General features: G+C 37.4%; 3 protein-coding genes across 3 annotated transcripts; 1 reads left to right on the top strand and 2 right to left on the bottom strand.

Moving 5' to 3' along the window:
• Window positions 1-7,356: 7,356 nt before the first annotated feature.
• Window positions 7,357-9,897, bottom strand: LOC103444163 (uncharacterized). Its single transcript, XM_008383081.4, has 2 exons — window positions 9,550-9,897; window positions 7,357-7,779 (listed from the first exon to the last, which is right to left on the bottom strand). The coding sequence occupies exons 1-2, from the start codon at window positions 9,770-9,772 to the stop codon at window positions 7,625-7,627; spliced, it is 378 nt and encodes a 125-aa protein (XP_008381303.3). The 5' UTR covers window positions 9,773-9,897; the 3' UTR covers window positions 7,357-7,624.
• A 1,575-nt stretch (window positions 9,898-11,472) lies between these two features.
• LOC103444164 (uncharacterized) lies at window positions 11,473-14,844 on the top strand. The gene is made up of 5 exons (XM_008383084.4): window positions 11,473-11,576; window positions 11,693-11,826; window positions 12,168-12,538; window positions 13,303-13,345; window positions 13,773-14,844. Exons 2-5 carry the CDS (start codon window positions 11,694-11,696, stop codon window positions 14,483-14,485), a joined length of 1,260 nt encoding a protein of 419 aa, XP_008381306.3. The 5' UTR covers window positions 11,473-11,576; window position 11,693; the 3' UTR covers window positions 14,486-14,844.
• A 555-nt stretch (window positions 14,845-15,399) lies between these two features.
• On the bottom strand, window positions 15,400-18,325 carry LOC103444165 (10 kDa chaperonin, mitochondrial-like). The gene is made up of 3 exons (XM_008383085.4): window positions 17,777-18,325; window positions 16,936-17,075; window positions 15,400-15,647 (listed from the first exon to the last, which is right to left on the bottom strand). The coding sequence occupies exons 1-3, from the start codon at window positions 17,879-17,881 to the stop codon at window positions 15,599-15,601; spliced, it is 294 nt and encodes a 97-aa protein (XP_008381307.1). The 5' UTR covers window positions 17,882-18,325; the 3' UTR covers window positions 15,400-15,598.
• Window positions 18,326-26,500: the final 8,175 nt, after the last annotated feature.

Here is a 26,500-nt window from a genome sequence, read left to right on the forward strand (position 1 = left end):
AAATCCCAGGATCACAAAACTCTGATAAATTAAAATCTGTCTCTACCAAATACACAAAATATGATGAGAATGTTGACTTTCTTACCCTATCTGATTTCCTCAAAACAGTGGAACATTACCGACTGCCAAAACTGTTGACTCCAGTCGGTGGTTACTGCCATTCACGGCTGCTTCATCTTCATCCACGTGTCCTTGCTGATTTCCTGCATGCGGTTCACCGTCTAACAACACCTCAATTTCAGTGTCATGCTTCAGTTCATTGCCACTTGAAACTCTTTCCTCCACGTGCCTTGTATGATGACGAATTTGCTGCTCACCATGCAACAACACATCATTTTTGCCATGCTGAAAATAGCAATCATCATAGCCCTCATCTTCTTCCACTTGACTTGGAAGTTCAACCACTATTGCTACAGTCGGTGTTGGCTCAGTATTAATCCCTATTTGGCCATTTCAGTTTTAATCTCCATTTGACCATCTTCTTGCCACGTTTGTCAGGTGTCAATTCCACGTACCCCGCATGAGTGTTTGCATGTTGTTGCAATCGGTGTAGTCGGTGCTCACTGCTGCTGGCCACGTTTGTTTGCTGGTTGTCGGTGATCGCAGCTGCCACTCACAGTTACTGACTCATCATGGCTTGCATGATCATAAGTATGTTTCTCATTGAGCAACAGCACATTATCGGTGCTTTGGTGTAACAGACCATCATCATTACACATACTTAATTTCTTATAATTGATCTGTAATTTCAACCAAGGCTGCTGCAATCGGTGAATGTTCAGCATCATTCCCCATTTAATCATCTTCTTCAAATATAAGATTGTCATTGTCCATCTCTAACTCCATAAACAACTTGGTAGATTAGTCTTACAAATCGTACTCCTTACTATGTCCATTAGGGTTCTCCTTCTTTTCTTAGCCACTTCGTTTTGCTCGAGATTTCTAGTGTGGTGTATTGAGCTACAATTCCATTTTCTTGTAGAAAAAGAAAAAAGGGCAAATGGACTAAGATGTCTGCCAGTTAGAGTGTATCTACCATTGTATTCACCTCTCCTATCAGACCTAACCTCCTTAAATTTTTTTTTTTTTTTTTTTTCCTTCCAATTGGTTTTCGATGTCAATTTTGAAATCTTAGAGTTTCAAGTGCATTTGATTATTTTGAATTAGATAGATGAAACAAAATCAAGAAAAAGTAGTTTATGAAATATTTATGTCCCTCTATAGTTTGTGTGGGAAAAAAGACCACAAACGTCCGTATGGATGATTTCTAAAGTTTCTTTGCTTCTTGTTGATCCTTTCTTTCTACTACTTGTCATTTTTCCCTTAGCATAATCCACACAGAACTCAAAACCATTAAAATTACGGGAGGCAAAATATCATTATTGACAAGTAACTCATCCTTTGTTTTGACATATGACCTAGCCTCTTTTGCTATAAGTTTGATGATTGTCGAGTCTTAGTATGTTCATTTGAATGTTAAAATAAATTCGACTTTGTTGAGTTTTATTTGATGTTCTCCTTGTTATGAAGTTCTGCAATGAATTCGTAACATGAATAGAAAAGCTAGAGTCAAGCCACCATTTAGTGCTAGGTATAATAATTAAATTAGACTCAACACAAGCAAAAAAGTTTTTACCTTTCTTCATATGGCAAGCCAAGCCTTATACAAAAATAATGTTTGAGAATCGATGGCTTGTTAGGTTTGGTGTTTCTTTTAGGAGAGGGAACCCTTTTGGTAGAATTCTTTCTAGTATCGGTGGTTAAGGGTGTATGTGCCTCGGTGGTACTTCGTACATAGTTCAAAGACTTAATCTTCTCATTTTCAAACTTTTTCATCCTTTCCTCCTCACTCACACATACTGAAATTAACTCATTCACATCCCACTTTTCACGCAATGCATTGTAGGACAATTTGAGATGTGTATAACTATCAGGCAGGGAACTCAATATCACATGTACCAAGAAAGTTTCAGGGATTAGTACCTCGAGAACTTTGAGTTTTCCAGCGATGTCCACCATTTTTAAAATGTACTCACACACACTCTCTATGCCATCATGTCTCATGGTTGTCAGTGAATTCATGAGATTACCTGTTTCAATTTTTGGTGACTCCTGGTACTTTTCTTCAATGGACTTAAGGAAATTGTTTGCATTGGTAGCATCCGTCTCAGTTTTTGGTGACTCTTGGTACTTCTGCTCAATGGACTTGAGAAATCCTTTGCATTGGTAGCATCTGTGAAGGCTCCTCGAACCACATCAATCATGCTTCTTTTGATAATCAATAAGGAAATTCTGTTTGATTTGTGCCACTTTTCATATTTAGACTTCTGACTTGAGGTGCTTCCATCTGTTCGTGTAGGGGGCTCTTCAGTTCTAAGTGCTAAGTCCCAATCCATGACACCTAGCACGATCTCAAGATCTTGCTTCCATTTCTTATAGTTGACACCAGTGAGTGGTTCAACTGTATTAAGGTGCATGGAGCTAGGATTCATAACTGTCAAAGCACATAGTTCAAGTATTAATCTTTAAATCCCCAGACTATAAATCACCTTTTCAACCTCTTTGGATTGATGAACATGTGAAGACTTTCTTTAATCATATCACCTTTATAACCAACATTCGAATTTTTGTAATCAAAATTATAAACCTTTGTGGTTTGACAATAGTAATTCGATTCAAACATTCGTATATAAAGTGATATACTACTTAAATTCTAAGCATGAAAGAATGATCTTCTTTAGATGACCAGTGATCATGTCTTGAATTTAAGCACCATCACTGGTATGTATATCTGAATGAAAATATATGTCTTTATGATCAAGGATAGCTTTAGCTATCACTTGATCGTGTTCATATATATTTCCCTAATGATATACTACCAGTTCTGTAACCTGCGAGACAAGGAAAAATTTCTTGATGCCTTCGACATAGGGTTAAATGATATGTGAAGGGCTCTGATACCAAATGTAAGTAAATTATGCAACGGAAAAACTTATTCACAATTATCAACTTAACCACTTACCTGTAGAAGACATCGTCTCAGAGAACTAGGATTAATAACTGAAGTTCTTCTGCAACTCTACACAACCGAAAGCAAGGCTCGCTCAATGGGGCTTGAGTTTTCTGTAAACTTGCGTGTCCTGTGAGAGAGCAGGGACCTCAGTTTTATACTTCATACGATGGAATTCAATCAGGATCCCTCCCATTAAGTGATCCTTATCAAAGAGTAGCCTTATCACCGTGAAACACTCATGCATTATATCAGCTAGAAGAGTTCTAGTCTTACCGAGAATGTATCTGACTTGAATCTCCAAAGAAATACAATTCCTGATAAGTCTACCACAAGTGTCAATCCTAATCTCCTTATCATTCCAAATGTCTTTAATCAAATCACAAAGTGTTTGCTCTCATATAGAACTTACAGTCCGCTGGTGATGGTGAGGAGTGGCAAGTCCAATTAAGATGGAAAAGGGAGATACTGTACTAATGGCACCATCGGTACAACAAGCATGTAGTTCTAATGGCCTAATTAGTTTTATTTAAAATTGAAGGAAAGCTCTTAGCTAGTGCTCTACCTTACGGGTAAGAAAGAAGATTTCAAATTGTTACTTTTCTTATTTAGTTGTGAATTACGATTGGCTTGATCCCTCCGAGGGGTACGTAGGCAGTCTAATGAAAAGTTAGATGCAGCCATAATATAAACAAGATTAAATATTGGTGGAAAATCGTCAAAGAGAGAAATGTTAGTATGGTTAATATAAAGGGTAACTATGACATTTTTAGGCCTATCACCATAGTTAGCTTCCGTATAAAATTTCCGGGACATGTGACATGAAGTGTCAAGTGTCAAGGTGAATTTGAACCATATTACTAATTTATTGTAAGGTTTAGTCCACTCTTCCACTTTCTTAGTGTAAATAATATTGAAAAAAACAACAAGAAGTCCTATGTTCGATTTCTGGCACTGATAAACCACATGATCGTAGCCCTGAAATGCTCTTAAAAGATGGACTACCGTAATGAAGTCACCAATTGATTTCCGATCCCCTTTTTATCATCTAATTAATAATAAAGTTAAACACGAATATTACTAATTAGTTATATACCAATGGTCAATTACTAATTTTGTGCAGATGAAGATTTATGCCAATGAAGGGATTCAAGGGAATCATCAACGGGACTTACACGTTGGCCCAATCCTAATTGATAAAACAAAATAAATAAAAAGAAAGAAAAAGGTTTCACGTCATGTCGAATCTCTTATATCTGCAATACCTAATCTCTTTATTAAATATCTAAACTCAGCAAATCCAATTTCATAAAACCCTAATAAATTTACACATTCAATCTTTTATAAATAATATTCAAACCCAATTAGTTACAAAACACCAAAAAAAATTGAGATCCCCTTCTTTTTGAAGGCGTGAACCCTTTTATCATATGAAATTTTTTGACACCGGTAAAAAATTTGAAACATGTCCTTCTCCCTTTTTTATTCGTGAAAAGGAAAAAAAACAATAACTCAAGAAGAGAGAAGGGGAGTGAACGATCGAGAGAGAGAGAGAGAGATCGAGAGGAAAGAGGAAGGGGATATGGAGGAGAGAGACAGTACAGGAAGAAGAATGAAGGTTTTCACGCGAGAAAGTTTTTTTATATTTAATCACTTCACATAATTATTGTGTTTCTGTGTAAAAACAATTATTTAACTTGATAGCGTAATCTATCGTAAAATTAATCTAAAGGTTCACATAAAAAAGGACCTCATAAATCTTCAAATAAGGACCTTATGAGATCAACTCTAATGGGCATTATACTTAAAAATAATAAAAATTCGGGGTTATTATAGAAAAGTTCAATTGAAGAAATAAATATACAAAAAGACTATTAAACACATTGTATATTTACATTTACAAAGCTAATTGCTATAACCATATCAACCAAAATGATGAACGATAGACAGAGCCCCATTAGCCACCTCCATGAACCATAGCAAGATCATGGTCATCGAGGCCGGGACGCTAACGGCGACGAGAAGTAGCACAGAAGGGGATACAATAGGCCTGGTGTTTATGAGACACGATTGAAGACAAATCACCATGTTACAAACATGCTCATCATAAGAGCAGCTTCATCGTTGTGGATAGCCTGGTGGACCGAGGAGGTTTTCAATCCAATTGCCTTCCCTCCTTACTCCAGCCCATGTGCGCGATTGGGTTGAGGAGGGTCCGAGTGAGAGGCTGGGCTCGAATCGCAGGCTCAAGTGCCTTAGGGCAAGTTGATGCAAGGCTGACGTCATCCTAACGTAAGCCATATTATAAAATTAATTAAAAATGTAAAAAATTAATAAAAAAATGTAAAAAGCAATAAAAATGTAAACAATTAATAAAAAATCCGAAAAAAAAGATTTAATTTTTCTATAAATATCTTATCATTATCTTCTACCTTACACCATAATTTTATATTTTCTCAAATACTTTGGATTGTAATTTCTTATTTAATGAAACGTGGTTATTGATCATAAAAACTACCAAGCCTACATGGCGCACAGGCCGAGTAATTAATAAGCTAACTACGTCCTTCGGTTGTGTGTGAGGGGTGTACCAACTCGTCGGCTCGGCCGGGGAGTAAAATATGTTGATGTTGCATTGAGCGCGCTGCTGACTTATCGATCTTGCAACTACGGCCAAGGAAGGAACACGTCTCAACCTTCAGGTTCTAGAGCCTGAAGACATGGCTGCTAGTCTTGCAAAGTTCACGAATCGTAGGTGCCGAGTTCAGTCACGGTGATTATATTCGTAAGAGTATAAGCATGCCGAATTGGCACCAAATTGAATGGACACAAGTACTCAAAAGAGATGTATGTCTTGATGGTGAATGTGGTTCGGCCGTTAGAATGCCGAACTCTAAACTTACTTGTGAATATCCAATCGTAAAACAACTCGGCATTCAATACAACGAGCCCAATAATCTGTAAAACCTCACTTTGCCAAGAAGGCTAGTGAGATGACCTCTACCAATAAGGACTCAAAAATCCTTCTTGATCGAAACTTGGATAGATAACCAGTCGGCCTTGATGCAGTGCTGTTTATCCAAACTAAATGTGCTCCGCGGTAGGCTGATTCTACGGCAACAGTGTTGTTTATCCAAACTGAAGATGCCACTGATTGACTTCACAATGATGTTTATCCAAACTGAAGATGTGTCGGCAAGAAAAAGAAAATAAAAATCTCAAGGTTGTTAAGAGGTTTCACATAGAGCGAGAGTTTGCGCAGGGCAATTTGTGTGTTGAATTGGAGAGACTTGAATGATGCTCTCCCTCCTCTATTTATAGCAGCAAAAACCCCTATGGCTGAACTAGAGATATATTAGGATTAGAACTCTTCAACCCAATCTGATTAAACTTCGACTAATCTTAATCTCCATAGGACTTTGAACCAAACCTTCAAACAAACCAAGATTCGACTACTTCACCTTTATCCGAAATAATCTTCTTCATAGCAGGATTCGCCCAATCTCGACAGGGCCAGCCCATGACAAGATTCTAAATACACCATTGGGCCGAGAATATTTCTAAGCTCGACCCAAAATAACATTTTGGGTCCAAACAGTGGTACAACGAGATCGATAAAAAATCATATCCGAAATTTGAAATAAAAATATTTTTTATTATTTTATAAAATAAAAAATACTAATGTTTTATTGCATATTGTCATGGCTATTCAGTTTAGGGTGGAGATGCAAAAGACAATTATTATTCATTAAAGATAATTACTGTTCACTGGAGGGGATTCCATAAGCAGTTGCCCTGGGGGGTTGCTCTCCACCATTTTCATCTCGTGAATGCGTTTTCTCGGAACGGTCAAGTTCTCATCGACCACGGATCGCGGTAGTCCCTCGCAGCTACTACAACGATAGTGCCGGTACTAGCACTTGATGATCTCTTTGGCATTGTTCTCCTGTGCGGTAATCCAGTTCTTGTGCACTGAGATTCGCCTGCAGGCAAAAATGGAAAAAGGAGGAAGTGCGGAGGAATATAGACAAGTTGCTTACATGTGTGAGCAAGGTGTTGAGAATTGACTGCAGGCGAATCTCAGTTCTTGTGCGGATGAATATATGCGTGCAGAAAGAGAAGCAAGGTGTGCAAAAATCATTTACCAAGAAGGGTAATGAGAAATTTGTATTCAATTTGTATTGTATATAATTTAAGCAGCCTTGGGGCAACAAAAGGTTGCTCCCTTGTGACCAAAAGGTCACGGGTTCGAGTCGTGGAAACAGTCCCTTTGTACAGTAAACGTTCATTTCCCGAACCAAAGCGGGAAATCTTGTTAGCTTAAGGTCGCCCTTTAGTATATAATATCAGTGTATACTATCACTTCATTGCCAAATATTAACAATTTCAACATGTCATTACTTTGTACACAATGATCACAATATTGAAGAACGATTAGAGTTTTGGCCTAGAAACAATTCGAAGCTTCAATCCGATAGGTTGAACACAAAAGGAAAAAGAACAAGAACTACACCATTTTTTCGGTAGAAAAATGATGGAGGGAATTCATGCTAGCAAACAATCGAGTATCCAGGTGACGTTGATCGTGTGTTGTTGCAGAGGACAGAAAAAACATCAGTCATCGTAGGATGAGTGAGGAGCAGCAGTGCATCCAGGGTCAAAGGGATCTTCAGACCCACAGCAATGCCAGTATTGAACAACTTTGCCAGAGTCAGGAGTATTCATGGTCCCCCCAGTGTGTACACTCTCAAACTTTCTCTTTGTTTCGCCTGTTTGATTGCAGATGTTACAAGCATGACCAGAATTGAAGTTGCGTTAAAACCAAAGTATATTACACAAAATCGAAGAAGTGATGATGATAAAATGAAACTAAATATACAAACTTTACCAATCATTCTCACCCAAAACATGACATTATTACTGTCAAGGTATTTATTTAGCGAACAAGTTGAACACCATCGCGATTTGTTCAAATTTGACCTGGCACTCTTTGTATTAACTTGAACATGAACAACCCTATGCAATTTCATTAAGTACTCGTGGAAAACCTAGGATGTCTTAAAATGTACATGGGTTTGATCCCATAGCTCTTTCTCTGAAAAATTGCAATAACTTATGTACTAAAGCAAACTAACAACTAGGAAGCAAAAAAAGACTACAAACTTAGCCTTTCACATTGGACTAGTAATTACATCTTTTGGCATCAACGCAGTATAAAGTAAGTTGTCTATCCTGTTTAAATTACGGTTCTTTAGTTGCAACTGATACACGGTTCCAGAGAGTAAATTCTGAACAAGAGGAATGCTAACGGACTTGCTGCCTCCTCAGGGTTTTGGATCAAGAATTAAGCTTGACCCCCACTTTACAGGAAGTCCACCTAGGGACTCTCTTTTGAGCAAGTGCTGTAAGCATTTCTCTTTGAGCAATATGCGGACAGTACTGAAACCTCTTCAGTTCTGTCGGAATCTGAAGTTCAAGCCAACAACCAAAACCTAATTTGAATTGCTTTTGATATGAACTCATTTTCTACTCTCATGAACAATCTTTTAGAGAGGTCGCACTTGGTGCGATGGCAAGTGCCTTCGCCCATGAGCGGTAGGTCTCGGGTTCGAGACTTGGGAGCAGCCTCTTCATAAATGGGGATAAGGCTAGCCGACATTCACCTCTCCCAGACCCTGCGTAAAGCGGGAGCCTTGTACACTGGGTACGACCTTATGAACAATCTTTTAGAGGTGGAAGAACTACCGATTCATGGAAAAGATAAAAAAAATACATCAACAGAGCCTAAAGCACTTTAATTTGCTAAACTCTTCAGTCAGTCACATTGAGCAACATCTTAAGTAAGGACAAGACATCGAGATTCTTTCTTCCTGCATTCAACCGCCTTTTGCTAACCAACTTTAGCACAACCATTATCTCATACTTGCGGGTTCAGCAGAACCTATTCGTAAATGTTTCAGAGTCTTGTATTCTCTTCCAACTATCCATTTCCACCCACACAAAGACGCGACGCCTTCTTGCAAATAGATCATGCTTAAGAATTTCCAATGGCTCGAAACATTTATGAATAGATGCCATTTCCTATCCATCTTATGGCAAAACGAACGAAAAAAGTTCTCTGATTATTGAGCCCAATAGCCGGGCAGGTTAACTTATTGAGGAAGATCCATTATAAATTACTTATGACTGCAAAATCAGTAATGCATTCATCAACAGTTTCATACCTCACAAAACTGCCCAACTGCTAATGCATAATCACAAATTCAACAAGGAATTCACAACAAGTTGGATTCGAATGCCGGTATGGTTTCAAAATACAACTACAATCTGTGTGTAAATTTAATTCAACAAGAAGATACAAAAATTGATGGCAAGTATGAAAGCTAAACTCAAGCTTTCCTTTTCATCCCACCACGTCCCGGGTTCAAACCCTCCCGCTCCCCTAGTCTAGCTTAGATTGGTAATATCCCTCGTAAATTGTGATTAAATCCATGTAAAATTATATTGGAAAGAAGATAATGGAAGAAATAAGCAGGTACCTCCGAAATGAGCGGTGTGAAAGCGGCAAGCCCGGGGGTTATTGAGGGAGGGGTCGAACTGGGTTTTGCAATTCTTGCAGGTCCTGAAGGTTATTTGGTTGCTGGGTTCTGCCGCAGAGCATCGAAAGGCGGCGAATTTCAATGTGGGTTTCGGCTTCCGATGAAGAGGAAGCAGAGGACCCGGTGACTGAGGAAAACCATAACCCAAACCCAGCAGAGCCATCACAAAGCTCACAACCCGCAAAACAAAACTAGCTGGTGTCTCCACTTTAAGAATCGTTTAAAAACGGTCGGGGGGTAGAACCGGGCATTTCATCCGTGTGAATGAATAACCATGAATAATCATCTGAATGGAATGAATTTGAGTACGAACTCTCGGGTATATTTTGTATATAGGAAAAAATCATGAAGATCATTCATTTATGATTTTAGATATAGTTATAAGGTTCCTGATCTATATTCGTAGCTGAATTCGACAAAATAATATATAATATAATTTATATAGAGTATAATAGTTTAAATATATATATATATATATATATATATATGTGTGTACATTAATTATTCATCGAACCATTATTTTGAGAATACAAAAGTTGCATTGCTTGAGCTGTATTTTGTGAAAAAGTTCAAAAGTTTAGAATCAAAATCAATAATAATTCAATGGTGTTTATGACAGATATCAAGTGGTAGTCAACGTCCTCAATGTTTTATATTTAATGCTTTAATTTTTGGATAATCTAGGGAGATCAAATTTTTTAAACTAAATTTGAAACTCAAATGATGTGGTTGTTGATAATTGAATTATTATTTGAGCGTTAATTAATGTGCTCGTTTCCTATTTGTGACACATTATATAGTTTTTAAATTTGTTTAAAATTTTGATCTTCATAGCTTAACCCTTAATTTTAAAACATGACAAGATTCATTCATTGAATCATTTTATACATCAAATTTTTAATAATGAAATTAATATCTACTAAATTATAATTCACCAACTGAACGAATATACTTTTTGTTTAGACGAAGATTGATATAATCGTTAACAGATGGGGAATCCATTATCTGGTGGGTATGGTTATAGATAATTCTTGATGGTTAATTTGCAGTTATAGATATAATTAATTTTCATAGTTACCGGGATAAATATAACATTTCCGTCCCCAAACCAAACCGCTACCATTCCTATTTGGCTCGCTTTTTTAAGACGATATTTTGCATTACTCAAATCTGTTGGATAGAATTAGAAACTGGCTGGGAAATAAGATTTTTGGAAATTTGTGGAAAGAGTTAAGAAAGTGGAAATTTTCGTAGATGGATAGTTCATGAATCAACACGTTTTGTGAGATTGTCCTAAAATTATCAGATATAACATGGTTAGGTTCACCTGTGTTATTTTTATTTTTTTTTACAAGACGATAAAAATATTCTATCTACATGATTAAACGAGCTTAGGTACCCTATTTAGTTTTACATTATTCATCTATTTTCTTTGTTTAAATAAAATAAAAACTTCGACAAAAAAATAAAAAAATCAAATCGACCATTATAGTCAGCCGAATTGATGTCCACTCTTATTAGTAATCGCATGTGACATCCGAATCAATTTTGGTTCGGTCTCTTTACATCAACATTCACAAGAATTCAAAACCACAAACCGAACAATTACGATCCGATTTAGTTTTCGACTATTTAACTATTGTTTAAATCAAACAATTAACTGCGGTTTATTCAGTGAGCAATGTTAGGAGATCAATAATTTGAACTAAATTTTGTAAATCATATAAGATGGTTGTTGATTATTAAAATATTAAATATTGATTAACGTATTTATTTTTTATTAATAATACATTACTTGATTCATAAATTTGGTTTACGTAGTATTACTGTTATTCATTTCAACCGGTTTCGGTTTGTTAACGTCACAATTCGCCACACACTGAAACGGTCCGAGTTCGACCTGAATATACAAGGATATAATCAAGAACTGCAGGGAAAAGACTGAACTGCCCTCTTTTCTTCTGCAGGTACTTGTCGTTTGCAATCCCTAGGGTTCTAGGGTTCCCAATTTCAACTTTCGATTTGGTACCAAAATTCAGTTTTGATTTGAATACTAAAATTGCGTAGAAATTGAGCTTTGCAGAATGGCGACGAATCGGAAGAGCAACGAAGACGACGAGCCAAACGGTGCTCCGGAGACCGACCGGTGGTACAGCCTAACCCTAGGTTCTTCCTTCGTGGACCACCGTCCCTCCCCCAAGTTCTGCACCTTACGCTGTAAGTTTTAGTAGCTCAGTAGCTTACTATACTTTCTGTTTGTTTCCCGAGAAAATTGAGTAAAATTAAAGCTTTGGGAGTATACTAGCCTTGTGTGAAACTAGTTTTTTATTTTTTATTTTTTAAATTTTATTTAAAGCGATATTACTATTCTAAGCTGAATTCAAAAGACGGTAACCACCAGGGCAATCTACCACCTGACAAACTAGTTTGTTTTGTTTACACTTTTGCACCATTCAAAACTTGTGAAGTTAGAAACTTCTGTTATCAGTTTGTTGTTCGTAATGGATCCATATTGTCAAAATTTGTTCGAAGTTTGGTGATATATTTTTATTTTTCAGATGAATTTAAACCGGCTTCAATTGACAAGAACCAACCAGGGTTGTTACACAAGAGCAAGGACAATAGAGTTGCATTAGAATTTCACAACAACCAACACGGAAAACCCAAAGTGACTTTTGAAGGTGTGAGTGAGGATCACAAGAAAGACGAGGCCGTTTTGTTCTTTGACGGTGAGGGTTTTCGATTGGAGAGGTTGCACCGAGCAGTGAAGCGGTTGAGGCATGTCAGGCTGCCCGGTGAATCTACAGCTCCAGTGGCCGCAGTCACGAGTACATTAGTTTCAGCGGTGGAATCTTATTCTCCACCAACCGGTGGCAAAGGACCAAAGCTTCAGTCTTTGAACAAGGACATTCTTCCTAATATGCCGCCGGTAAGCTTCTTTGATTTTATGGTCGTCATATCTGTTGAATGATAAGAAGGGTGAAGTGTGATCCATCTCAAAAGGGGGTAATTGTATATGCACTTGCATACGCATTGCATATCTAGGGGGACTTTGCAGAGTATTGCATCTTGTGACTCAAGCTATGTAATCTGAATTCTCCCACATTAGAGTTAGATTTCACAGATTGAGTACAATTAAAGTCGAGGAGTCAGCAATATCTGGGATTTAAACCAATTTTGTGGAACTTGCTTCATTTAATATATAAATTTGAACACCACGACTGGAATACAGAATATGAGAAATCTTTCTATGCTGGAACATGTGGCTTGTGAGCTAGTTCTTTGTTGCTTGTACTGACCAGTTGCAATCACCTTCTAGTGAACGGTAGTGGCAACACTGAACAATCATACCCCTCACTTCTATCATTGTGCAAAAATCATGGCGTCAAATGCAATCTTGCTTCTTTATTAAATAAATATTTTTGTATTTTATTTGATTTCGTACGGGGTTGAAATCATCTTCTTGATGTGCTAATTGCTATTATGGTATCTAGAGAAGATATATCTTTTCGAACTACTTAACTTATAACCAATACTATTTAATACTGCAATCTTTTCCCTTTTGTTAAATTGAATTTGTGAAAACTGGATTTGTTGAATAGCATGAGCATCTTTTTTTAGTACACATTTCTTTCAGGAATTCCAGTAATTATGTGATGGTTGAAACTAATTGCTTAAAATTTAATTGTACAGGTGGAGATGAAAGAAATTGATAACAACAGCTCAGCGTGCTTAGGTATATGATCTTAAACCCTACTGTTACGATGTTGAGTTGTTTGATGGAAATTTTGTTCTCTCCCATTATAGATACAATTGTGTAATGTTTGAGCTTCAGGACTACATTTCTTCATGTTCCAATTGATCATAATGTCTTAGTGATACTAGTTTTTCACAAAATAAGATGATAAATTAAGTAACAGGTGTATGATGATTATCAACTCTTTTATAACGATGAATTTGTTCTTATATGCTTAAACCTTTGTTGTGCAAAAAAACCATGCATTTTTCGTTGGTATTTTGATGTTCAAACATTTTTTCTGAATTTCATTTTGATGGCTAAACAATTGTAATTACATTATGTTCCTTAGTAATTGCAGCTATATTACCGCCTAGCTTTTGGTTTTTTATCATGGTATTGATACATTTTACAATCTTCTTTCCAGACCCAGGGCCAAAACCTGAAACCGGCGAGAATTTTGACTGTCCACCTTCCTTACCAAATCCACCAACTGCATCTCCTGATGCACAAAGAAGCGATGAAATGGAGGAAGAAGTGGATGTTGTCATTGATGATGATGACAATGAAGATGACGGTGATAATGATGATGATATATCTGAGAAGGGAAGATCTCCTGGAAAGGAATTTCACACCGGCATTGACATTAACTTACCTCATCCAGGAGTTATGGATGATGAGATTGCTGATGCGGATGTAAGTGATGATGTGATGTATAATGGCCCAAATGCTGCCAAAGCGCTCAGAGGTCAGGTTAATGCTGAGGTGGGAGAGAAGCACACTGATATGGATGATGAGGTTGTGGATGTAAGTGATGATATGATGGATAACGGCCCAAATGCTGCAGAAGCCCTCAAAGCTCAGGTGAATGCCGAGGTGGGAGAGAAGCAGACTTATCTGGATGATGAGATTGTGGATGTAAGTGATGATGTGATGGATAATGGCCCAAATGCTGCTGAAGCCCTCAGAGCTCAGGTGAATGCCGAGGTGGGAGAGAAAGAGACGTCAAGCTCAAACGATACTAGTGAGAGTGAGAGTAGCAGTGGAAGCGGAAGCGGAAGCGAAAGTGAAAGCGAGAGTGAGAGTAGCAGCAGTGATAATGAAAGCAGTGAAGGTGGCGACTCAGTAAATTCTATCTAGGTAAATGAAAGAATGCATTGCATATAGAGGTTTCATAGCTAAGTAGTTAGTACATAACCTAGCCTAGCATTAATGCGATCATCCACAAACCAATGCTCCTCGGAAGTGCGGATGCAGATCTTAGGACCAACAAACTGATTAAGGAACTTCTCTTACTCTTTACCGCTAAACTCGAAAAAGTGATGTGAGGTGTAATGTAGTTGGCATGGTACTAGATCTTACAATTTGGTAGGAGATTAACCAAAATGTGGTAGGAAGTTATTATGTATAGTTGCACTACTATTTGTAAATTGTTATGCATACTGCACTATTTATGTAAACTATTATGCAGGTGAAATTGATTTGTCCGACCTTTTAAATGTTTCTACTTCCTTCGGATTTGCACAAGTCATATCAGCTGTGACAATTGTTTGCCTTCTGACTAGATTGAATTAAATTTGGAAGAATATATGCTATGGTTTAGTTGACCTGTTTACGCATCAGAACATGAATTAAATATCGAAGAATATATGCTGTGGTTTAGTTGCTCACGCGCGCATTGAAAATTTTGACAACTGATGCACGTAAGGCCCATTCTTGAATGCTGATACAGGCAAAGCTCAATTCTTGCTATTGAGAGCTCACAATGTATCAACGGTCATATTTTGCCCGCATGCACGCCCAACACTAGGCAAAAGTCGAGATTCTGTTATCCGGCGAACTTGGAGCAAGAACACTGGTGAGCGAATTGGCAGAAGCACTCGGTGACTGAGCAAATTCACACACCCAAACCTCAGAAAGCAAGCAGCCGCGACCTCTGGTCTGCAAGCATCTCTGGTCCTCGCTGACTGAGCGAATTCATAAATAAGCGATGAATTAACATTGAATAACTGGAGCAGACATTCGGCTAGAGGGATTCGGATAAACTTGGTGCATATTAAAAACGTCTTAGTTGCATTCAAATTATTTGCCCAAAAACGGAACAGTTTTACACGTTTTCCTTCATCTAATTTATAAGCACATAACAAAGTTAAACAGTAGGGCATCGACGAAGATTGACTCCATGCTACGGAACTTAAATCCACTAGGATAAATCATGAACAAAATTAACACGATCATGGGTCAAACAATACATCAGTCGTGCAGTGTTCCCAGTATATCCTCATCTCGATATAGATGGTACCTAAAACAGCAAAAAAAATAATTTAATGAGCATCTGATCGGACAAAGGAAGTGAATGTCGAAAGAAATAATACAGAAGTATATGTTCTCAAAACTGCATCTATTTCTCAATCCTGACTAGTTTCGCAAGTTCTTGTAACATACGTAACATGGCATGCATTCTCAAATGTTGTTCAGTGTCACATACGGAAATCCAAAACTGGAAAATTTTCAGGCATCACGCTGAAAGCATTTAAAAGCCTATGCACAAAAACCTAAAGACGAGATATACCAAATATACCTATGGAAAAGACATCCTAATAAAGGCCACGTGGGTAAGACGGAGGCCTTAAGCAAACTCACACTTGAGACTTGACATTTGCTAATGTAACCTAAGGATAAGTTTAAGGGCCTTGCAGTAAATCTGATTAGCTAATTATTAAGAAAAAATTAGAAAAATTATAAGACTATAAGGTGATTATAACATTAGAGATATCATTATCACTAATTCGTCTGCACTAATCAAACTAAGCCAAGATTGGCTCAAACTTGCCTGAAAAGTACTAAACAAGCTGGCATGCCATACAACATTCTCGGCTCAAGTTACCTAAAATTTCTCAGTTAAAAAACTTAAATCCTTCTCTGGACTAGAATGAATATGAGATGAGAATTATAAAGCAAAAACACATGCTAACTAAAGCACACCTCTGCCTTACAGCAAAGATGCCTACTTGAGTCAATTCGCCAAATTGTAATCTTAGTAATAAGATACTTACAATGGATAAAAGCACACCTGTTTACAGAGAGCGATACAAATAAGACACATACATACATACCACATAGACAGTCATTCGTGTATGAGAAACAAGTAACATTTTACCATGTATTGTATCCATATATCACGGAAAAATTCATAAAACATACATGCGCAAAATCATGAAATGGAAACCATGCCAGCCTTATTATTCAGAATACTTCAAGTCACTGAATCACGTATGGAAGGGAAATCATCCGCACAAAATCTAAGATCTAGTTTTCTTCACAGTTCTTCCATAAGAATATTTTATCTACGTGATGTGAAGGCAATTTATAAAACAAAAGTCCATGTGCTTAAGTAAGTGTTTCCAAATCAAGTTTCAGCTTCCATTGTATCGCTCGATTGAATTAAGGTCAGCAATGGTTTAGTAAATATGCCCCAAAAACTATTAGAATCATGACAGAAATCTTTCAGAAGTTTATACATAATTAAAAGAAGCTTAAAGTATCGCACATCTAAGAATACTAGCAATAAGGCCTTGTGAGATACGTACTCTTTGTCACCGAGCTTCACTTCAGTTCCTCCATACTCTGGCAGCAGAACAGTGTCTCCTTCCTTCACAGTGGCGGGGATAAACTGCCCCTCCTTATTGCGAGTGCCAGGACCCACAGCAACAACTTTTCCAGAGTTCAGCTAAAAGCGTAATGCACCAAGATTTCAATTTAGAAATTAATTTTTATCCAGAGAGCAAAGCCTGACTTTCATATTATATTGCATATATTCTTTACCACAAAAAGTTTCTGTAAAAGGGAAAATTTTAATTAAGCAAACCCCCATTTGAACGAAAAATGAGGCGAATTAGATTTAAAACAAGACCCTTGTTTGCAAGCATAATAGTAAAACGGAAACCTGTTTGCACATGCTTCTAAATTAACTAAAAGCGCTTCAAATTACTAAAGCTCTACTAATCATGTTTGGAAGAAGCACTTTCATTTTCATTCAATGTGCCTCTAATAGAAGCCCTTTTACTGGAAGTGCTTGTGAGTTATGAGCATAGGTGCTCTTCAAAGAAGCAGCTCCAAGTAAGCCCTACATATATTCATCATTGCTTTGATTTAGTGGTCCAAAAATGATAATACCTGTCCAATTTCTGATTCCAAAAAGTACCCAGATACAGAAAACACTCATAATTCGTAAAGAGAGCGAAAAATCGAAAACCCGAATTATCAAACATTCCACAATTTCCACTACCAAAAATCAAAGAACACCAAAACCCAGAAACCAAATCCTGCTTACATTTAAACTATATTGCATTATCTCGAGTTTCTCAGGAAACAAATACACAAAATGAGAAAGTGGGGAGAGAGTATGGGTAAAATGATAAAAGTATATACCTTGGCGGACTTCTCCGGAAGTAAGATTCCGGTGGCGGTTTTCGACGGAGGGACGATTCTCTCAACGAGAACGCGATTCAAGAGTGGAACCAGACGCTTCGCCATCACAAAACTGGAAAGTAACGGCAACGCACGCGCAGAGAAAGAATCGTAAGCAGCTAAACCCCTTAACTCTTTCGTTTTTGTGTAGGGTTTAGGTCTTTAAAGGGTTCCACGCAAAAACATTGAATAAATAAATTTAAAAAAAAATAAAAACTGATATTAATAGTCTCAAAATTTCATTTTGCATAACATTTTTTTTCAAATATAGAAAGTTTAAGGGGGTGTATTCAATTAGGATTTTGAAAGAGTTTCAGGGAATTAATAATTCTAGGGGTATTAAATTAGGAATTTAAAAGATTTTATAAAAATCTTGGTATATTCATTTGAGATTCTTAAAGACTTCTTACAATTCCCTATAAATTTAGGTGTATTCAATGATAACTTTTTGAAAGTCTCTAAAAGTTTAGGTGTATTTGGAATTGGATTTGAACGGATTTGTGATTTGGTGGATTTTGGAGGATTTCAAGGTGATATGTATAAATACCAAAGAGTTTGGCAAATCTCACCTCAACCTTAGAAACTTGGAGAGATTTTGAGCATGTTGCTCTCTCCTCCAGAGAGTGTCTTCTCTGGTCTCCTTCCGATGCCCTCTCTTTCTGCGATTTGGGTTTCTCGTCGTTTCGAATTCTTTGCGAAGGTACATCATTTCTTCCTTTGCAACTTCTTCCCATTGTTTCAAATATTGTAAGCCCGTACGCAACGACAATCTTGTTCTTCGTCTGCTTTGACTCTAGGGTCTCCTTGTTGTGTAATATTGCTTTCGTGCTCGTTTGTGGTATAGGATTATGGGTTTTGTTTCTATTTTTTTTGGGTTTTTTTTCCAGCGATTTGTTTATTTTTAGGGGTTTATTTGGTTGGCATTGTTTATGTTATGTGCGGGTTTTTTTTCTTCAACGATTTGTTTATCTTTCAGTCTTTTTTTATAGCCATTTATGCTTTTTAATAATATGTCAATCTGTTGTTTATGCTATGTCTTTCGTGCTTGTTTGTGGGTGGTATAGGATTTATGCTTGTAATCCCTATTAATCAATCTGTTATTATCATGTTATGCCTAATTATACTTGTTGCGTCATTTACACTTGTAATCCCTATTAATAGTATGTCAATCTGTTTTCCCAATCCTTTTTATAGTCATTTATACTTGTAATTCCTATTATCATATTATGCTTTTATTGTCATGTCTCATTGTTTTATTATAATGCATCATCTAGTAAGATTATAAACGGGAGATTCACAACAAGAAAAGACAAAAGAAAACTATAATCAATGGTTTGTGCAAGAGAACAACATGTTGTTACAACAACTTGTTGATGCCGTAAACAATGGATGGCGTGATGCTAATGACATAATAAGTAAGCAGACCATAGAAGCCAAAATTGTTCCTGTGCTCAATGAAAAACTTGGGTGTAAAAAAACTGAAGGTCATGTTAAGAACCGTATTGACACACCCTGACCAGGGATGTCCACTAGGACTTCGAATCGAGCTGTGTTGGCCGACACCAGGAAGGTGACGAAGCCATAAAGTATATTGATGTGGAAAATGTGAATAAATTTAAACCTAAAAGTACCTAAGTACAAGAGTGTGCAGTGAGTGGGTATGAACCCATTGCACACATGATGATAGAGCATAAGTACAGTACAATAAAATAGGGTAAGAATTATACCATCGATGGTAATCGTCTACCCCAAGATTTACCGATAATCCTCGTCGGTATGAAAACTCTGCTACTAGAACCTGGAGGGGCGAAAAATAAGGGTGAGTAGGCTTGAAAATAAAGTTTTAATAAAAACCTTCTGAAAGCGTTATAACCCATCGCCGTAAAACCCGTATAGTTTCTAGAAAATAATACTACAGAGGTACGAAAAATGAATGCACGGGTGTTGTAAAAAACAAAAGCATGCCATGCCACAATATCTCAACAATAATAAATGTAAGTCAGGTGTGAGATCAATCTAAACTAACATGCCAGTCGGAGTCAACTGATGTGACCTATACGACTGGACCTATTGCTCATTAGTCTATGCTAGCACACGAGTTAGAGTCTCAGTCATCTAGTGTGACCTGTACGACAGGCTAGGTGTAAACATGTACATTCAAGTGCTACGATCACGTGAAAGCTAGCGCTATGCACGGGTCACCTATGAGTCGAAGTCGCCTAATGCAACCTGTACGACAGGCTAGCACCTAACTTGGATCCAAGTCCAGCGTGCAGTGCGGGAGGTGAACAATCACATGAAGGCTATGCCTTGGCTTGGGGCGGGAACACTAACACCGGGGTGCAGCAATGATAAGCTCTAAATGAATATATGCATGCTCATATAATTCAACCATTTCAATCACATAATAACTCACCTGAACTTACATGCGCCTCCATAGGATCATTTGGCATAACCACAAATATCATCACAATGCAATATTTAAATATAACACATTTAAATCATGTCATGCTATGCATAATCAATTTAAAACATTTCTGGAAAACCGTAAGGTATACACACACACACACACTATAAAAAGGAAAAAGACCTACTCACCTGAGGTCCGCACTACAACTTCCTAGCACGAATATCGAGGCATCACGAACGATCGGCGCTTAGAACAATTATCAAATCACGTCTCAAAATTATTATCAATAGAACACGTAACTTACATATCATATTCGGGAAGATCCATACGTCGGATTCTTAATCCGTAAGTTTCTAATATCCTCAAATATTACATACTATAAAGTATCAAAGTTTGGTGACGATCCAATGGTCGGATCGTCGATTGCTATAATAATCAAGTGGTGGACCTTAATGGAACTAGGTTCAAACAATAGAAAATCGTCAATCGGACTTCACGTACGAAATTGAAGAATCAAATTTAGCCTAGAAAGGTCAGGGGATGCCTCGGCCCACGAGCCGCCGTACACGATGGTAGGCCGTCCCGACTCGACGGAAACATCAACCATTTCTAAAAATTCTCAAACTTCACAGAAATGAAGATCTCAGTGAGAGGAATAACTTTCATATCTGTGACTAAGGCCAATTTGGCCGAAAAAAAACCTCAATTTCACCCAAACCCGTCGGAAACCCTATAAAGGGTGTGCTTTGATTCGAACTTCGACGCCCCCAAAATTGTTTAGGCTTTGTTCCTGGGTTCAAAGTGAGTGGTTTGATGGTGGTAATGGTTGACGATGCTTTCATGATGGGTGGATCTCCGATGCGACACCTTCGGAACCCATGAGTTCCGTTCTTCCTCAAAACGTGGTCAATCTAGGTGGATTTTAGGTGGAAATGAACGAAGGGAGGTCGGGTAGATGTTTGGTAGTGGGGGTAGGACGTGATTCACTGAAAAAATTGCTTGAATGGCATCAGAAAGCATGGATGCCGTTGGGTCAGGTACAGGTCAATGGGAACTCGGCGAGTTCCACTCATTCCCCCTTCTCTCATCTCTTTCCTCTCCCATTGGTCACTCTCTTCTCACTCCTATTCTGGATGGGCGTCCCGCCCCTCCTTTCTCTCATTTATTTATTCTCCCAACCGTTTGTTTCTTCATTTATTCAATCTGGACCACACATGTGGCTTTCCAAATTTTGCTCTAAAAATCTGGAGCCTTTTACAAATTAATCAATTTACTATTTTGTCCCTAACTTCGTTTGTTAATAACTCCTTCATTATAACTCCAAATTACGTTCCGTTTGCGCTCACGCTCTCGTAACGACGAGTACTACAAGGATACGCCAAGAAAACAAATCTTACGTGACACGACAAGGTAGTCAACAAAAGTCAACATATTTATTTCGAAGGGCATTTTCATAAATTCAAAAATTAAAATTATTAAAACCTTAAAATTTGGGACGGGTCGTTACAATCTACGCCCCTTCTAAAATTTCGTCCCCGAAATTTAAAATAACTTGTTATAAGTAAGATACTTGAAAATAGGGAGGAAAATATTTATATAATTATAAGGAAGAAATCAAGTTAGCGGCTGCATAAAAGAGAATGTCATTCCGTCGCGATCGGATTGTAATTATTCATATTTCATGCCTCCAAGCTCATACCTTATTCCTTCCTCGATAATAAAGTAGTATAACACTCATATAAAACATAAAGTTGAAAATTACAAATAATTTAGTAATAACATAAGATCAAAAATATATGCGTATAATAAGATAATGACTATATGACAAAAATAGATACACACACACACACACACACACACACTAACGTAAGATTCAAATAGTTGTACAGAGTTGAAAATCGAAAATGAAAATAATTCGCCCAAATTTTGTGATGGCTCAATAAACTAGTGAGAAGTTCCCGAGGATGCCAAAATATCGTTTTGCTCCTCATGTGCGAATATGCCTAGATCGTCCAATTCATGCCTCAATAGCGATGGCGTACTATCCCCGAGCACACCAATCTAGCTGCTAGAAGTGTTTCGATGTCCACGTTCCTACAACAATAAGATCCTGGAATGAAGTAGCAGAAAGATGCGTAGAGACGAACACATATCGTAAAACATTTCCTTCATGCCTATCCACTAGGGTCGTGCTCCAAATCAAAGGGTACAAAATATGAAAGTTTGAATTAGAGAAATCATATCTCTGACGACATTAATCGAATGACAGTTGCAGTCTTGAGCTCCATATAGAAATTTATGCTATAATCGCCAAACTCCAAACCTACACTCATACCTTCACCAAAACCATGTTGAAATACTGCTCAATCCTCAAAGCCGCTTGGAATTCTTTTTGGTAAGTTTGGTAAACTCGCAAGAAGATTATACTCCAATGGTTCCTGTTAGCATTGATATGAAACTGGCGCACGCATCCGCCGAGTTGATTTATTGTGAATTCCTCACTGATTGAGCGAAAAACCATGTTGAAAAGGTTAAAAGAACACTCAAGAATTTGAGAGTCAAAACAAGTTCATCAAATTTAAAGTTCAAGATATCTAGATTGATTGCCTGCCATCACACTACAAAAACAACTTCCGGAATATTCAATCACCAATGGTAACAATCTATTTGACGAAGTATTTGACGGGTGATTGAAGAATTAATGATCACAATTAGATTTCAATATCCAAGCAATTCTTCTTAACAGTCTACCTATCTTCGGAATAATACGAACCGCAGTAGAGTAAACACGTACCCAAAGTTGACTAGAATGTCTTTCCAACACAAATGAGTGAATATGGAGTCATAGTCAGAAAAGATGATGATCAAAATGCCAGAAAATTCGATAAAGTCAAGAATGGGTAATTTTACCAAGTGGTCTAAAATGTAGTCCTTTTGGACCAATGAAAAATGGGTTGACTTGTCAAATCGATCTATAAACATCGAAACATCATCATAATATCCACATGTACAAGATACCTCGTACCATGAGCTTATGGTGATATTTCCCATTTGCATTTGGATACAAAAAGTGATTATAACCATTCAAACAATTTCTTGATGGGTTAGAGGTAACATTATATCGATACTCGTGAACTTCAACTGGAATAGGATAAGGAAGACTGAAAATGTTTAGGGGTAGAAACAACTTTTACTACAGTGCTTAATAATTACGTTTGCACAACCAGGATGATCCACGATAGTGCAATCATAGACGTTGATTTAGTTTTTCTAATGTTGCTGTCAGAAACTTAACTCTTTCCAAAAGTAAGTGAAATTGGGAAGTTCTAAGGTTAATAAAGATTTTGGACATATTTCTCCACAGAGAAGTACCATTCGGTTTTTAGATGAAAATGACAACTGTTGACTCTAGGTCATATATATGATGGCTCATTTTGAATGGTTCTACCGTTGGCAAATGTAAACGATACTCCATCATACTGCCTTTACACAGTTGAAATATCCAAGGGACACGTCATCGGAAAATGTAAAGCGATGGTGAGGTAAGAACAATAGTTCGGTTGTCAGAAACTTTATCTAATAAAACACCTCAAGCTTAACTAACTTTCCTTGGTCGATAAGTGAGGAAAAACACTATAACGCAAAATCGCTAACCAATTGTCGATAAACTCAACAAGATTAAGGATATCTGAAATCTCACAACATTTTGTGAGAATTTCAACCTTCTTCCTCTAAACTCTTTTTGGAAAAATGAAAGAATATCGCCTGCGAAGATCACGTCTCCCGAGATAAGTACCATCTAAACAAAACTAATGTTTGAGAAATTTGGTCTCACTGCCAAAGCAGATGAGAAAGTCGTTGAAAAGACTAATACGCAGTCGTCAGGTTATGGAAGAAAACTCGAGTTACAAAGGGTGGGTCGGCTAGATCATCATCTCGAAGTAGGGGATAATAGTTTTTAGTCGTCACCCGAGGAAGTTGGTAAAATCTGGGTATGATCCTAAGGTTCGAAGTTCCCTAGCTAAGGGGCTTGGTTGAATAAATTCCTAATCGGTAAGCTTTAGTAACTAAGTTCTTCCAAACAATAAGAGTTGCTCGAAAAGATGCAAAGAAACTAGTGTAGTATGAGAAGGTGGATCGATGATAATATCTCAGGTAAGACTTTGGAATATGACACCTAAATGTACGTCCTCAAAACTTACCATAATACTTCTTTTCACTACACCACGTGCTAATAGGTCTTCACCGCTTTCTCGATACTTAATTCACTCTAACAGTGAGAAATTAACTCGTACTTCGATTTTACTGTCTGTCTGTGGAAGTGATTGAAATGGTGGCTAGTCAAAGATGTTATGTTTATCTAGATAGGTGATAATGTAAAAGCAACTATGAGCTTACTGTCCTAATACAAAGCTTGCTCCTAACTTTCCGAGATTTAGTTTCTTTGGCTCCAGCAGTCACTTTTAATCAGTTTATTAGTCACGCGCTAATTAACGGATTTATGACATTTTGATATTATTTGTTACCTTGAAACTGTGAACCGACGTTCTGGTATAAAGGTATCACTCCCAGATACCAGCACCTGTGTCCGGTATCAGAAATCATACCGCTTGAATACTGGTTAACAGTTCCTGGATATCAGACAATATCGTCAATTAGTAGTGCAACCATAGGCTGATTACAGACTAGAGCTCGCTCGGGTGGGTGGTTTTGGACAACTGATAAGGAACTGGTCCTGTGAGGGGGTTCCATAATTCTAGGGGAAATACTCACTACTTTGAAGATTTTATACTAATCATAGGTATAAAAACTCATACTTTGGTGCCTATACTCATCGAAATGACGAGTACATCACCAAAAGAAATTTGGAAACTCGTATTCGTTAGGATGTTCCAAAACCAGAAAGAGGAATTTACTAATAATCTACTTTAGAACGGGCTTAAATGGAAGTCGATCTTTCTCTTGAATATCCGAAATGATAATTAGTGCGTTTAAGAAGATTAGTACTATCGGGGACCAAAAGTGATTGTCCCCCATATGTTTCTTTCGTCGAGTGTTACCACTTTAACAAAAGGTTGTCGCTCAAGACAATTTTGGAATCTTGATGAAGTAAACTTCGTAGGAATCCTAATAAATGGTATGCTAACAGGTACTACCAAGGAATCAAAATCAGTTCTAGTTTCCTATCTCGAAAAGGTTGATAATGATGGCATGAAAATAATGATGGGATTGATTTATAGTTCCCTGGTGATACATCGTTAACGATACATTAGCCCTGCATTAGCCAAAGTGACCTTCTAAAATGCCGACAAGTCGACAAAACTGCCCAAAACTTAGGAAAAGCTTATTAGAAAATGTATTTTCATTTACTTGACCTCAATAATATTACATTTTGAGTATATATACATGTAAGACAAGCCTAACAAATTGTCCTAACAAATACTAACAGTTACTCACTGTCCTAGCAAACTGTAACAATTACTTAGTCTCTAAGTTTTATCTCTTGAAGAGATATTTACACTTTCATCCTTAATATCCCCCCTCAAACGAAACTGAGGTAGCCGAAGAGAGAGTTTGTGTCTGAGAAGTGTAAATCTGGATTTGGACAGAGGCTTGGTACAAATATCAGCAACCTGATCTTGTGAACACACAAATCGGACAGCAACTTGGTTGGCTAACACTTTCTCCCGTATGTAATGATAATCTATTTCGACATGCTTTGTGCGAGCATGAAAAATAGGATTCTTGGCCAGAGAAATGGCAGAGATATTATCACACCACAGCTAAGGAATACAAGGAAGAGAATAGCCAATATCATCTAAAAGTTTAGAAATCCAGGACAGTTATGCGGCAGTATGAGCAAGAGACCGGTATTCAACTTCAGTGGATGATCTTGCCACTGTTGGTTACTTTTTAGCACTCCATCTGATAATAGAACTGCCAAGAAAAATACAAAAGCCACCAGTTGATCTCCCGTCTAAAGGATAACTTGCCCAATCAGCATCAGAGAATGCTTGAATGTCCAAAGGAGCTGAAGTTTTAGAAAACCATAACCCCATATCAATTGTACCTTTTAAGTATCGAAGGATTCTTTTGACAGCTTGAAGATGAGAGACTCGAGGACTATGCATGTACTAACAAACCAAATTAACAACAAAACTCAAATCGAGGCGAGTCCAGGTGAGATACTATAATGCACTTACCAAATACCTGTATTAAGTAAGATTGTTAAGAAGTGGAGAGTCATGATCAAGCTTGTCTGTACTCAAGGGTGT

This window comes from Malus domestica, chromosome 09 (assembly GCF_042453785.1).
Source record: "Malus domestica chromosome 09, GDT2T_hap1".
NCBI lineage: Eukaryota > Viridiplantae > Streptophyta > Magnoliopsida > Rosales > Rosaceae > Malus > Malus domestica.

Excerpts from the sequence above, each read along its gene's own strand:
- LOC103444163 (XM_008383081.4), bottom strand. The coding sequence starts at position 9,772 with ATGGCTCTGCTGGGTTTGGGTTATGGTTTTCCTCAGTCACCGGGTCCT. Across the intron at positions 7,780-9,549 it reads TCACACCGCTCATTTCGGAG|GCGAAACAAAGAGAAAGTTT; the intron begins GTACCTGCTTAT and ends GCAATCAAACAG.
- LOC103444164 (XM_008383084.4), top strand. The coding sequence starts at position 11,694 with ATGGCGACGAATCGGAAGAGCAACGAAGACGACGAGCCAAACGGTGCT. Across the intron at positions 12,539-13,302 it reads TTCTTCCTAATATGCCGCCG|GTGGAGATGAAAGAAATTGA; the intron begins GTAAGCTTCTTT and ends TTAATTGTACAG. Across the intron at positions 13,346-13,772 it reads CAACAGCTCAGCGTGCTTAG|ACCCAGGGCCAAAACCTGAA; the intron begins GTATATGATCTT and ends TCTTCTTTCCAG.
- LOC103444165 (XM_008383085.4), bottom strand. The coding sequence starts at position 17,881 with ATGGCGAAGCGTCTGGTTCCACTCTTGAATCGCGTTCTCGTTGAGAGA. Across the intron at positions 17,076-17,776 it reads TTCCGGAGAAGTCCGCCAAG|CTGAACTCTGGAAAAGTTGT; the intron begins GTATATACTTTT and ends TTACGCTTTTAG. Across the intron at positions 15,648-16,935 it reads GTGAAGCTCGGTGACAAAGA|GTACCATCTATATCGAGATG; the intron begins GTACGTATCTCA and ends TTGCTGTTTTAG.